Raw genomic sequence first — 15,583 nt, 5'->3', positions numbered from 1 at the left:
CCACTATTGCATTTTAATTGCTATTGGAAAGGTTGTTAATAATATGTGTTATTATTGCAATAAATTTCAAATTTCAAAACCCAAAGGGAAAAAAATGCCCTAGTACTCTACACCTACATTATTCATTCTGGGAACAAAACCAAGGTATTAATGAAAGTATATACATAGACCGTAGAAATTAAAAATAGGTGTATATACCACCAAGCCACTAAATAGGATGAACCACCAAGGAATCAAGCCATGGACACTATGATTCCCACATCGAAAGGGAAGCCACCAAATAAAGGGATGCTAGATCATGTGGATAGTTGTGATTCCCATGTCCCGGGATCATAGCTCAACTGGTTGGGTAGACAGTTTGTTCTCTTCCCACTTGTGTTCCATTCCCACAAGTGACATGTTGGCCTGATGTGATAAGGCTGGAAGGGTAGAAACCCCTTGGGATAGACATCCACTCCGATGTGCTTCAGGATGCCTCGACGCTTGCTAAGTCACAAGTTATTGGTATATCTGACATGCAGACTGTTGGATATACTCTTGGCCCTTGGGTTATAATAGCAGCCAATAGGTTTGATCCTAGGCCTAACCTGTATCACTCCAATGACTTGTTGATTCCCATGGTTTTAAAAAAATGGGGAAGCCATCAAATAAAAGGAAGATAACATTGCTATAGCCGTCAAAGTAAGAATTTCCACCTATATGAGCCACCATTAGAGAAAGGTTGTCCACATAACATTACTTTTATACATGTGAAGAAAGGTGATATTTCAAGTAAGCCACCTCTTAGGGATATAGAAGAGTCGCCACTTAAGATTGTTAGAGAAGACTATGTATTATTTGAGTCGCCACTTAAGATTGTTAGAAAAGGCGATGTATTATTTGTCAAAGCCATGGGATGGTTTATTGTTAAGGCCCATGAGTCCGTTTGAGGGATCTAGCCACCATGGATAAAGTGCAAAGCAGCCATTGTGGATTAAAGGAGCTACCTGTGTGGAAAACCAAATTTGTGGACCATTTATAGGGCAAACTACAGTGGATATTACAAGTTATTACCTGTACCTTTTAACACATCGAGTAGAGAAGTGAACTGCATTTATCTGAAGAAAAATTTGAGACCGTGTTTTTGACAAATTAACAAGTAAATTTTATAATCATTGAGTTGGTATTGACATTAATTCCAAAGAAATTGATTTTGAAGAGAGTTCATGCATCTGTGATCAGAACTTTAAAACTAGTTTTTGGGGTTGATAATCAAGAACAGTGATTTTTTAATTTGATTCAGCATAGAACAGAAATATTTTCTGAAACTTTGAGTAGTCAGTGGTAGTGTGCCAATATTTTATTTTGAATTGTTGTTATTAAAATTGGGAGATTATATGGTTGTCAATCATTAAGTCTGAAGAGTGAATTCAGCGTTGTTTAGTGCAGTGTTCCACGGGGACACGTCCCCCACGCGGGGTGCATGCACCATTTATAGGGCAAACTACCATGGATATTACAAGTTATTACCCGTACCTTTTAACACATCGAGAAGAGAAGTGAATTACATTTATCTGAAGAAAAAATTGTGACCATGTTTTTGACAAATTAACACAAGTAAATTTTATGATCATTGAGTTGGCATTGACATTAATTCCAAAGAAACTGATTTTGAAGAGTGTTCAAGCATCTGTGATCAGAACTTAAAAACTAGTTTTTTGGTTTGATAATCAAGAACAGTTATTTTTTAATTTGATTCAGCATACAACAGAAATATTTCCTGAAACTCTTAGTAGTCAGTGGTAGTGTGCCAATATTTTATTTTGAATTGTTGTTATTAAAATTGGGACATTATATGGTTGTCAATCATTAAGTCTGAAGAGTGAATTCAGAGTTGTTTAGTGCACTGTTCCATGGGGACACATCCCCCAGGTGGGGTGCATGCACTTGATGTTTCCCACGCACCTGGGCAGGGGGGCGCCTGGGGAAAAGTTTCCCCGCGTCCCCCTTCTAGAGAGATGCAAGGGGAAACATTTCCCAAGAGCGAGGGGCATGTGTCCCCAAAAGGGATGCACTTCTAGGCGTCCCCCCTCAAAATGGGGACACCCAAAAGAACCCCTTTTGAAGGGGGATGCCCAGAAGCGCCCTTTTTGAGGGAGGATGCCCAAAAGCACCCCTCCTCAATTTTGTTTGTCTAATAACCCTTAAGATTTAAAAATATTTTAAAACAAAAAACAAATAAAGTTAAAACTAATAAAAACACATAACAAATATCAAAACCTAAACTAATTTGCAATCCCTCACTCACTCATTCGACTTACCAAGCTTACCTTTGTTCAGTTTACCCCACAGTGCTATCAGACTTACCAGTTAACTTTGGCCTCTCCTCCCCCGCGGCACTCCTTCAATGCTCATTGAACATTGTTAATTTTCAGTTTCAACCTTTGAGTCTTGACTCTAGATATCAATGACCTCAGATTGACTCTTTGATTCATCACTATTTACTATTTTTGAGTTCGATTTATATCAATTTACTATTCCAGTCTTCAGACTTCATTATCTACTATAGTCTATTCTGCTTCACACTAATTAGATTCTAGAATGATGAATGATGAATTTAAATATTAAATCAATTTAAAATCTAGAATGATGAATTTAATTTTTAAATCATGTAGATTCTAGAATGATGAATATGGATCAATGAATTTCATTGTTGAATCTCTCGTGTTGTATGGATGAATGGATGTATGTATCAGTAAACATATTTCATTATTTTATTCAATTATGTATGGATCAATGCATTTATACTTTCATTATTGAATATGGATTTGAATTGTGTCTCTGTAGATTGTGACGTGTATTAAAAAAAAATTATGTAACCCAACATTCCCCCGTCTCCTATAAATTTCCCTAAAATATGAGGGTACTCGCACACATACACCGTGTGTGTTTCCCCCACACCTGCACCCATGCCTGCCCCCCTCCCCCCATCCCCACTCCACGGGGTCCTGGTGGAACATAGATTTAGTGTATTTAAAACACTAAAAATCACTTTATATGGTAGATAATTTTGGACAAAAACAAAAAGTTTAATGGTCTGAAATTTTAAATCATGAAAACAGAAAACGCTTGCCATATTTAAATCTAAGTTACCAGAAAAGTCCCTCCAAAACCCCAAAAACGTCATTCGGCGTTTCGGAAACGGAAACGTTAGGATACAGCACGGAAACGTTTCAGTTTTTTGGAAATGCAAGATCCTATTTCTGAAACATTTCCATTTTTTTGGAAACTCAAAATCCTATTTTTGAAACATTTTGGGCATTTTTAAGGTTTTGGATCCATTTCCAGAGTTTCCTGACTTGGATATGACGTTGAATGCCATGTCTCATATGACTTTGTTTGACAAGGAGGCACCAATAATTGCATCTTCAACTGTACATGGCAGCAGTGCTCCCACTCATGGAGAGGATCCAAATGATGGTGTGGATATAATTACATGGATGAAGATATATTTGATGATATGTAAATGTAATTTATGATGATGTTTTAAACTTTTGAACAATGAACATTGAATACCATAATATGTCATATGATAGTAGACTGCCAGTCATAGTTCATTTTGTAATTTGCACTATGTAGTGTGCATATAGCATTATTAGTTTTGGTGATGATGTTGATGATTGAAATTGGAAACATAAACTTGATGATATGTTGAATGTTATAATAATCACTAATGATGATGACAATGTTTATGCTGAATTGATGATGATGATTTGTTTATGTGGATTTCATGATGATGATTATGTATTTTTAAATATAGAATCTAGATTCTAAAAGATGAATGGTAATATGAAAGTTCTATTTTGTCGTGTGTGTGTGTATATACATATATGTCGTTTCCTTGCCGTAGCATATCCATATTTTTTGAAAATTTGCCGTATCCATTTCAAACCCCATTTCCGTATCCGTTCCCGTATCCGTTTCAGTGCAACTTAGGTTTCTAGACAAAGCTGTTCATTCCTTCTCCAGTCTGCCCTGCATTCTCATTGAAAATATTTGGCGCACCCGCAGTTTTTCAATTTTACAGGACAAAAGAATTTCTCCGTACATATGTGCTTCTAGGATAGATAATTTCACTTACAAATTTCCATAAAGCTGACCAAAATCTGCTGCACAACGAATTCCACAGATGCCAGAATTGGATTACAATGTGCCTTGGGGCTATTTCGATGGCACAAGTCAGGGGCACCCTCCCCATTGTGGAGTCAGCGTTGTCATCTATTACAATCAAACACATTTCATTTACAGCAGGTACTCCCCTGGCAGAGGTTCCAGAATCCAACAACAACACCAAATTTATTGCCCTTTATCTTCTTCTGGATATAGCTAACAAAAAATACATCTCCCAGATCCAAGTCCCCGGAGACTCAAAGCTGGCCATTGACTGGGCTAACAGAAGAGCCACGGTGCAGAATTTTGGCTTTGATTACATACTTCAGGACATCAAACAGAATTCCACCACCTTTGAGTGGATTACCTACAACTACATTCAGCACAAGCTTAATATGGAAGCAGAGCCCTTTCAAAAGAAGCTCTGGAGCTTCCTTTTGGTTCTGCAGGCACCTACGAATACAGGAATGGGGAACAATTAGAAGCTATGGAGTTCCGGCTGTAGCCATATTTTTGCTAGTTAATCTTGTATATGTTTTTCCCATGTTGACAAAGATGTAAATTGATATGTAAAAGGACAAACACAGGAAGAAAAGGGAAACGTACTATTTTTGGATCATTGGAGTCAATCTTGTCTCCTCGTAATGTTCTCCAGATAGCTGGATGTATGAACAGATATGTATATATTCCTATCTAATGAGTATATCAGTTTTTTTCCTTTCAAAAAAAAAACTGTGATATGCCCATACAGAATGGCTATAGGTTTGGTTCATTGCCATTCAAGAAGAGAATAATCACATAATGTATATACTATAAAACAATGATAAAGTTTCCTCGGGGATATACTGATTCAATCAGAGGACAGCAAGGAGCTTAAGGGGCCTAGCCCACACATCAATTAAGTTATCATAGTCTGCATGTGTAGTTTTCTGGTTCCTTTGTATTTTGTTGTATATGAAACCCATTTTCATAGTATTGTCATTACAGTCAAGTAAGCAGTTTTGGTTATATAGTAAAGCTGTTAACTTCAACCTTTTTGTAAAAGAAGTCTTTGTGTATATGGGGAGAACAGGGGGACTAATAAATGTTGAAAAGCAGAACAAAGGACCAACAGATATTGCAGATATGACCTAGATGTGTTCGGAAAAGTTTTGTACAAATATTTTTGTTCAGTGAAAAAAAAAAAGTTTCCAAGTGAAAAGAAATTATGAAGGATATCCTGCAACTTAAATGCTTGGATAAACATGCATACAAATTGAATATGATACCAAGTGACAGCTTCAGAAAAGTAAACCATTGTCTCAGCAAAAGTAAACAACAAAATTTGCCCCAAATTTGTAGCTACTTACAGTTTTTGAAGATGGATAAGTTGCCCAAGTTCAGGTGCCAGAATTCCTCGAAGAGAAAGGTCTACCAACTCCCTGGAACCATAACAAAATAAATTCAATTATTGGTAAAGAAGATTTATTTTTAATGTTTATAATGTGCCTTTTAACTCTTACAGATAGTGGGCCTGTTTGAAAAAGACAAGAAAATAAGAAAATCAGGGACAAAATATAGTTGTTCAGGAAAATGACACTTTTAAATGTACACTACCATTCAAAAATAACCAATATAAACATCAAACATGTAGGCTTACACACCAATAAAAGACATCACTAACTAAAGTATGAATTTAATTTCGATAATTTTCAAAAAAATCAAAAGTCTGCTCAACCTTGACCAGACCCCAAAAATTGGTTCGTTTAAACTTTAAACAGCAATGCCATGCCAAAAGAAATATGAGTTTTTTTGCTATTATCTTTTAAAGAAAAGAACCATTATAATTTGCATTATTACAAATGATAGTTTTATAATCAGGCATCCCTCCAAAGTACAAGATCAGAAGTTTAGATTGTTGCAAGTTCCTACACTTGTAAATTTCACAATATAGATTGTCTATAAGTTGGATATAAAAATGAATTATCCATTTAAGTTGGATATACGAGCTGAAATGCCATACTGTCTTACCATCGTTCACATAATTCTGCAGTATGGCAGCCACGCTTGAAAATAAGTCCCATAGTGCTTTTACACTGCATGCATATCTACATTTGAAATTTGACTTCATTTAGCAGTTTCTAATTTGTTATCAGGTTAGGGTATGTTAGATTTACATTTTTAAATAAGTTCATTCGCTGAGCATTAATCCAGTTTATCCTATTGGCGTAGAAGCCTATTTGTATTTCCAATAAATAAAAGCAGCTGCAGCAGCAGAATCTAATAATTCTATCTGCAGAAACCTGAAAATGGTCAAAGTTAATAGTCATATTCTATCATGAAGCCAGAGCTGTTATCCTGAAGTTTGTATGGAGTCAAGGTCCCAACAATGTCATATCTGAACGACATTAGTGGTATTTTCGGTTTTCTAAGTCAAAATTAGGAGTCATCCACCTGTTAGCAACTAACCAAAAACGTATGCAGGGACATTAAATGAAGGCAATGTGCTTTCCAGGTTATATTTCAATCATTCAGATTTTCAAAAGAAAACTAATTTTGGCATCAAGATTTTGAAGCAGATTGCAAATTCAGTGGTAGAAAAGTTTGAGTGGTCACTGGTAATTGGCTATTCCCAGAGATTTCTGGATTCTTGGCATCCCACAGGGGGATACTGTTAGCACCCATAATTGCAGCCAAATTTGTTTATCAGGCCAGTTCATTAGAGGCAATCCATGATGGTTGATATAGCAAATTCCAAATCATTTGTGTCAAATATCAGTTCAATCCTGGGGGCCATTTTGAGCATTGCAGTTTGAAATGCAGAAATGGTTCATGATGGTTGATAGGTGCATTCAGAATTTACTGACAATTTGCATGTGACATAATTGCAATTCTGAGACATTGCTATTTTGTGGAGTTCACGTTCGAAGGTTCACATGTTGAATTTGATGGCATATCCAGGTTCCTTGTTATCATGCAAATCTAAGGAGGCTATTATTAGCAACATGCGAGGTATTTTGTGACACTACTATTTTTAACAGTTCGGGCTTCATGGTGGAACAGAAAACATATTCTCGTTCCCTGAAGGCAAAAGAATTGAACAATTTATTTTTTTCTACAAGCATGGTGGTGCTATTCTTAGCAGTCTCTATTTTTTTGGCATCCTATTTGTAGTAAGTGTTGCCACTGGCATCATTCTGGCATTTTGAAGTTCCTAATTTTTAGGAGGAGGTTTCTAATTTTCAGGAGGGTCCTAGCTTTTATGAGGCTTAAATTTACATGTTATTTTGGCACTTTGAAGTTCCTATTTTATTTTTAGTTCCTAATTTTTTATGATGCTTATCATGACATGTTACTTTGACATTTTGAGGTTCCTATTTTTTAGGAGGTGATTCTTATTTTTTATGAGGCTTAGCTTCACGTTTTGAGGTTCCTCTTTTTCTAGTGGTCACTGCAATTTTTAGCACACCTATTTTTAGGCAATCATGTGGCACTTACAAGGTGCTGATTGGTCAGAGAGAAGGTGTCATGTGTTGAAATATGCAGAAAACATCATCTCAATAATTACAATATGATGACCATGAGGATATTGACATGTTCCTTGGTGTGGATTAAGACAGAAATAGTTAATAAAGTGAGTAATGTATCTCACCGGAAATATATTTGGGAAATATTTCATCTTATCCATGCAAGGAGTAGTTTAAGTGAAGATTATTTATGGCAAAGGAGGCACACTAGTTGAACTTCAGCTGAGTTGAAAAGTGCTGTTGAGCACAAGAGTTTCCCAAGGAGGAAGCTCAACCTCTCTTCGGTGGACCTTGAGTGCCAACCTAGAAAGGCTTTTATATTTACTTGAGGCTGGATGAGACACACTACGCAGGTACCACGCCATTTTGGTTCAGTTGGGACGCAAAAGAAGAGGCCACGCAGTTCTGGAGGAAGGGTGGTACCAGAGTTGGGGATTGCATTGTTGTTGGTGTGTTTCTTGACTAAATTCCAGGCTAAAAAGGAGGATTTTCAGGAGCAGAGGACATCTTCCACATCAGAATGAATTTCTGGGACGTGGGACTGCATCATCCTGTACAGGCCTGTACAGTCACTTGTGGGTGCTGAGTGTGGGATGACTTGGGTGAAGGATTGAGGAGTTGGGTTGTCCGGATTTTGGTTGGAGTGGATTTGTGGGGAATTCCTAGCCATCTGGGGAGCAGTAAACACCATTTTCTGCTACAGGAGGAAATTTCTAGCAGTGGAGAACGGCCAAGCAATTTGGGGGCAATTAAGGCAAACCCTTTCTGGGTTTTTCTGGATTTTTGACAAGGATTCCAGAATTGATTTATCAGAAGTTTCTGGGCAGATTGGAGGGGACAAATCAAGGTCTCAACACAGTCAGCAGTGCAGAAAATACAAAGCCAGCGCAGGTTCCTAGTGGGCAAATTCTGGCAGAGCAATTGGGCATTAAGAGAGCATCCACCTGAGGCTTGTAGCTTGCCTTGTTCAAGCCCAGGTGCACATTTCCTATTTCATATTGTACTCCAAGAAGATCATATAATAAAATTTGCCCATTTTGGCATGTGTGGGAGAATTTCTGTTTTATGGGTGTTTACTGAAAATTTTTGTTGGATTTATTGCATGTTCTTGTTAAAACTGTTAATTTTTCCATTAGCAATATTACAAATTAAGTCATGGGGAAAACAAAGTGGTGTGGGAAAACTATCACAACCAAAGGTTTATTCAAATATCAATGTCTTCTTAAATATTTAAATATAGTAGTCAGAGTAATGGAACAAAATCAATGTGCATGGCTTATCAACCACTCAACACTATCAAATGATAAATCCACAAGCATCACTAGTTTCGGGAAAATCAACTTTTGTAACAAAGGATGGACACTAAAAACTTTGGTATATGCCCTTTGAATCCAAAAAGCTCCCAACATATTGGTGTTTCAAACTGAATCATCAAAAAAAACTATACCTTCCTACATAAATTTATGGTATGAAATTTGTTTGACATGACTATCCATTGAATGGCCATATGACAAATATTGCAAAATGCACACACACTGCAGATAATAACCGTACAAGAGGAATTATATTCAAAGATTTATCTTTCTTGAATCACTTACAGAGAGATGACTTTCCCATTTACACAACTTACTCCTCGCCATTTGCAAGGATCCTCATCATAAGGGTTCCAGTTTGAGAAGGCATTGTATGGATCCATATGCACAGACTCTCGAAATGCCAACATTGCCATGCCTGCATTTGCAATCCTTTGGAGTGAATTCTTTATCCAATAGACCTCAGATCAGAGTCGAGTACTAAGGGATATTCCAAAGGCATGATACATTTCTGTAATACTGCCAAGCACCTAAATGTAGAACTAGTACTAATATCAAAACAAATGCGTACAGAAGGTGGGTAACTAAGCACGTACCTTCAGAATTAAGAGACCAACAATTACGAACAGCTAAATGCAATAGCAAGATGGCATAAAATTCTTGGAAGAACTGAAGCCTGACCGCGTTTCTCCATCGGCATCCCATTATTTTGTTTAGGCTTTACTTTCACAACTGGCAGTCCTAAAATATAACTTAAATGTGATGATCATAAACTTTTGTCTGCAAAACTATTTTTTCCGACAACTCCTCAAATCAGTTGACTTTTGCTTGTAGAGGCGTCCTGCAATTCACTGAATGCTTTTATATCGTAAACGAAGAAGTCCGTATTCTATTCTGCGGTCAACTTCAACAAACCCTAGTAGCCTCGGGAGATCCTTCACCCTGGATGCATGCTACATCCAAAAAACACTAAACAAATATCAGTATCTATATGTGGAGGCCGAAATATTTGATTGGACACACACCAAGAAGCAGTAAACAACCTCTGTATCTACAATTTTACAGTTTCCAGGTTTTCCTTTATACTGGCACATGAACATTACCCCCTACCACAAGTCACAATTCAACGCCCGCGTAGTACAAATTCAACAATATAAATACGACTGACCACAGCAGCAGGCAAGCACGGATTGTAGGAATTGCGATCTTACTCAGCATTCAGTATTCGGAGGAAAAACTAGAATAACAGATTGAAAAATAGCATAAATGAGAACCAGACACTTCATATTATATAAATGAAACTCCAATAATACGTTAAAGCAGGAAAGATTGAAGCCGACTAAAAAAGCACCGATACTCGGCTGCCAAAAGCAGGCGATGTGATATCTGAGAAAATATACTCAAGATTGCGAAGAAATGCGCGGAGTCAAGGAACTTACAACTAACGTGTCTCTGAGAAATAAAATTTTGAATCTGTGAGACGCACTGCTTAACCAAATACAACAGAATCAATGCCAAAATCAACAATAATAAAGATCAATGTCACATCATGAACACGGGGGAAAACTATCATAATAAGGGATGGTGATGACAGATTCAAAAAAAACGTAATTGTCGCCCCGCGCTAACGAAAACCGTAATTTCTGACCAAAGCTACCAAACTCTGAAGCCAAAACTACGATTTTTGACCGACTCCACCAGACTTTGCAAAGAAGCAACGAGACGTCACTGAAATTGTCAAATTTGAAAGAGATACTATGATCTAAAGGTTTTAATGCAGTGAGAACAGATGTACCTATAAATTTTTCAAACCGCGTATTCTTAAGAAGGCTGCGAACTGCGAGTCTGAGCTCTGAAATTAGATCGCAGACACTATAAAGGAAAACTTCAACGAGAACCTCGTAAATTCACAAATTCGCCACAGAAACTCCCTCCATTAAGCGCGAGTCCAATAAATTGGACGCGGAAGCTCTTCTATCCACCAAAAATCAGACAAATAATCTACACTGTACCAATCCTTTTTTGCTTTTTACAAGGAAACCTGCAAAATCTGCTAGATTCTCCGCAGAAACATTCTCATAGATTTCGCTGAAAATTTAGACAGAAATCATGGCAAGATTTCAGCATTCAGGCACCTTCCAAATTTGGACTCCAGTCAAAAGAAAATTGGCATTAACACCGTATGCAGTCAAAGTCGGGAGTATTTCCATCAGATAAAGGTTTTGGCGAGCTTCCAGGCAGAAGCACCATGTCTGTGTTTGAAGGATTCGCCGCACTTTTACGCTTTTCTTCATTATTTTTCATTCTTCCACCTTCTTGCATATGCTTTTTCTTCTCCGTTCCTCCATTTTAGCCTGCCTGCCGGTGGATGACGGAGGCTGACGCCGTCAATAAGACGCGTAAGCCCAGTCTATCTGTTTTCATTCCCTCCTCCGCCTCTTCATTTTGATAATATTTCTGCCCTCTATTGTTTATTCTTATTGACCTTCTCCTTTGCTTGTGCCCTCGGAGTCTGGTGAATGCCCTTTTTAAAACATTTTTTTGTGAGTCCCACGATTCGACCTGCGAGCTGTACGAGGGATGGAAAGGTGTGGGAGGCTTGGAGGAGACTCAAAGTAAGCTTTAGTAGATGTCAGACATGCATCATTGGAGGTAGGGTGGCTCTGTTTGATTTAACCTCCCGCGTTTTGGAAACAAACAGGCTGCCTATTTGAGATCTCATCCATTCCTTTCAGCGCTGCTCCGGGATTTAGCGGACAGCGTGGCCTTAGCCGAGAATGAGATCGATGTGGGCCCTGGCCACGTCGTGAAAGACAGTATTTAACACGCATCTTCTAATGTTTTGTCTTATTTAAGTTCCGCCTCTTGTTTTTTCCGCCCCTCATTTCCAACATCGCGAGCATATTCTACACTGGAAGACAGTTTTACCATTTCATTTTGACTTTTTCAATTTCACACTAAATAGTTTTATATTTTTTACCATTTCATTTTGACCTTTTCAATTTCACACTAAATGGTTTTATATTTCCTTACCCCTTGTTTTTATTTTTAGTGAATTTTGAAATATTATTTACTTTTACGTGTGTTCCGCTTGTTTTTAATTTTCGTGAATTTTAAAGTATATTCTATTTTGATTCTTTAATTACTTGTTTTTCGTTGATGATTAATTCATGTTTATTAAAAAATTATAATTTATTGACTGATATTAAAAAATAAAAAATGTTTTTAAATTGTATTTGAATATTTTAAAATTATTATAATAGAGATGACTTTAAAATTTTGAAAAAAAAATATTATAATAGATGTTTTGAAATTGTAATTTAATTTAGAAATATGCAAATAACTGTGGGACTATTTGCAAATCGATTCCAAATACCAAAACTCAAATCAATTCCAAACACCAAAATTTTAGAAGTCAGAGTTGGTGATGGGACTTGCATTCATATTGCTTCTAACCTCCTACACTAAGGGCATATGGGTGACGCCAAATAGTTAAACTTTAAATTGTAATTTAATTCAAATATATGCAAAGTAAGTGTTTCATGATAACTTAATTTCGAGAATTTAAAAAATACATAATAAATAATTAAACTTAATATACATAAATAAAGAGTGTTTTTTTGTTAAAAGATGACCAAATAAAGAAATTATTATTTATTTATAAATTTGAAAAAGAGAATTGAATTGTCTATCTTAAAAGTGAAAAGAGATTTAAATGCTTTGAATAGCAAGTTTATATAAACAATTATCAATTGTAACTTAAGTGTCACACTATTGTAGGAAAATATGTGCAAAGCTGTTTCATATATTTATTAGCTATTAACATTGAGTCACTCATATATATATATATATATTAATGGCAAATATATATAATATTATTATATTTATTAGCCCAAGGGTTAGCTCGGGTCTCGCCATCGGGAGGTCACACAGTCCATTTTAGGCGAAGCCCTTAGGGTTAGGTCTTGCAGTAGCCGTATTTCATGGACGTAGCAACCATTCACTGACTAGACGTAGCAACCACTCACTGACTAGGGACGTAGCATCGGGAGGTCACACGGTCCATTCTAGGCGAAGCCCTTAGGGTTAAGTCTTGCTAGTAGCTGATTTTCCCATGGACGTAGCAACCATTCACTGACTAGGGACGTAGCAACCACTCACTGACCAGAGACAACCATTCACTAACCAAACGTAGCAACCACTCAACTGCCGGGGTGTTCGTGAACCACAGCATAAAAATATATTATTATATCTATTAATATATATAATATTGTTATAAATTATTTACAAGATTATGAATTATAATTAAAAATAATAATATGGAAAGAAATTTTAGCTTTTTTATTAGTGATAAAAAATTTCCTTTCTTATTTTATTTTAGTTTATTACCTTTTAATTTTGACTTATTTAAATTGCTTTTTGTATTTTCACATTAGACTTTAATTGCTTTCACTAATAAAATGATTAAAAAAATAACATATCTAAAAAAAATATATATTTGTCTAATATTTTAGTTTAGCAAATAGGTAAATATTTCTAACGTAGTGTAATTAATGCAAAGTCAATGATGAACTTATTTCTAATTTTTATGAAGTTGTAAATCTTTTTATATTTTTATTTGTGAGATCATCCAAATTGCAAAGCAATTTAGAAAACAAGTGTTTCATGATAGCTTAATTTCGAAAAGTTATAAAATACATAGTAAATAGTTAAACTTTGAATTGTAATTTAATTTAGATATATGCAAAGCAATTTAAAAAAACAAGTGTGTCATGATAACTTAATTTGGAGAAGTTAGAAAATACATAAGAAATAGTTAAACTTAATATACATAAATAAAGAGTGTTTTTTTGTTAAAAAAATAAATAAATTATTCATAAAATTTGAAAAGGAGAATTGAATTATGTATCCTAAAAGTAAAGAGATTTAAAACCAATTATCAATTGTAATTGAAGTGTCCACACTATCTGTAGTAAAATATGTTGAAGCTATTTCATATATCTATTAGCTATTAACATTGTGTCATCCATAAGGCCCTTCCCGCGCATAGGCTCTGACCTAGCTCTGCTCCCCCGATTTCGCTGCCTCCTATAGCTCCTCTACCTGGCAGCTCCTGCTGCTAGACCTCCCCCGTCTGGCTCTTGGCATTCCCGCGTGTCTGGGCTCTGCCTCTCCCTCCTGGCAGCCCTGCTGCAGGCCCTCCCCGACATTCGCCCCTCATGGAAGGGAGCGATTCACCCCATCAGCAAGGCCCTGAGGAACAAGCAGCGACCTTTGCTTCTTTAATCTCAGAGAATGGTGCACCAAAAACCAAGCCAACAGCAACTAAATTTGTCAAAAAAATGGCAGATATTCTGGAAATCTCTTTACCTCCAAGTCTACCCAGGAAAGTTGTTATTTCACTATCTGAAAGAGGATTGGTAGGTCAATTCACTGGATTGTGCCCCTCTCCCAGAGCGGTTCAGAAGTGGGTGGAGCGCAACTAGAGCGCCAATATCCAAGGGAAAATAGAAATAAGATTTTGTGGCAAGGGATATTACACATTCCTCTTTGAAACCAAAGAAGATCGGAACATAATATTCCGAAGCGGACCATATTTTATGGATTCAAGAGGGCTATACTTGAATAGATGGTCCCCAGATTTCGATCCAGAGATGGACATCCCAAATGCTATATCGGTCTGGGTCAGATTGCCTCATCTCCCACTACATTGCTGGGGAGACGAATCGGTCAAAGCAATTGGAAATGTAGTCGGCAAATACATTGACAAATGCGAACCAAAGGATAATATGCATGCTTGTACCAGGATCTGTGTAGAAGTGGATTTGGGGAAAGGCCTTCCGGAGGCACTAAAGATCAAGGTGGACCAATGGACTCACATCCAGCAGCTGGACTACAAGCAAATCTCGTTCAAATGCAAGGTATGCCATGAATATGGTCATTTTGCAAATAGATGTAACAAACTAAAATAAATTGAAACTACTGAGAATGTAGAAGCAAATGAAGGCACCTGGGAACAAGTTAAGAGAAAGAAAACCAACAATAAACAATCTGGTCCAAACCCCAAACAGCCCCCTGAAAACGTTGTTGCAATCCCCACTCCTCCCCTTAACATGGTCCAGCCAATACCCTCAACATCTAACCCTTTTGAAACCTTGGAAGAATAAGAACCATCATCCCCTCGTTCTCCAACTCAAGACAAAACTTTAGTTGTCATCCATTCCCCCATACAGAACTTCCCATACCCTCCACCCACCATAGACCGAACCCTCACAAAACAAAGTCAAAGAATCCAACAACACTTCAGAGCAGCCAAAAAAGAAAGGAGGAAATCGAATAAAGAGATTAGAGATGAGGCAGCAGCAAAAGAAATGGCTACGGTACCCAACAACCAATGGACTCTTCCTAGCTAAACAAAAAGGAAGTAGGAAAAAGCAGAAGGAGAAGGTCAGGGCTCACAAAAAATAAGTAAATAATGATTTTGGTCTCTTGGAATAGTAGGGGTTTGGGCTCCTCTCTAAAAATCAATGCAGCCCGAGATTTAATAAGGCAAGAACAACCAGATATTTTCATGATCCAAGAGACCAAAGTGACCAGTCAAGAATTTCAAAAATT

At 36.8% G+C, this 15,583-nt stretch overlaps 1 protein-coding gene across 2 annotated transcripts in view; it reads right to left on the bottom strand.

Moving 5' to 3' along the window:
- LOC149162079 (protein MALE DISCOVERER 2-like) overlaps positions 1-11,477 on the bottom strand; it is a 38,607-nt gene extending 27,130 nt beyond the window's left edge. Inside the window, exons 1-4 of one of the 2 annotated variants that reach the window (XM_089437126.1) lie at positions 10,764-11,477; positions 9,565-9,937; positions 9,254-9,386; positions 5,499-5,570 (exon numbers count right to left, since the gene is read on the bottom strand). In XM_089437126.1, the coding sequence (XP_089293252.1) occupies positions 5,499-5,570; positions 9,254-9,386; positions 9,565-9,673 (314 nt within the window). In that variant the 5' untranslated portion in view covers positions 9,674-9,937; positions 10,764-11,477. The remainder of the gene's footprint in view (positions 1-5,498; positions 5,571-9,253; positions 9,387-9,564; positions 9,938-10,763) is intronic. The other variant, XM_089437125.1, reaches the window with a different exon arrangement.
- Positions 11,478-15,583: the final 4,106 nt, after the last annotated feature.

This window comes from Pinus tabuliformis, chromosome 5_2 (assembly GCF_031772625.1).
Source record: "Pinus tabuliformis cultivar Carrire ecotype Pingquan chromosome 5_2, CPIR1, whole genome shotgun sequence".
NCBI lineage: Eukaryota > Viridiplantae > Streptophyta > Pinopsida > Pinales > Pinaceae > Pinus > Pinus tabuliformis.
The sequence above is the reverse complement of the archived record's forward strand: the minus strand, read 5'-3'. Positions and strand labels throughout refer to the sequence as shown.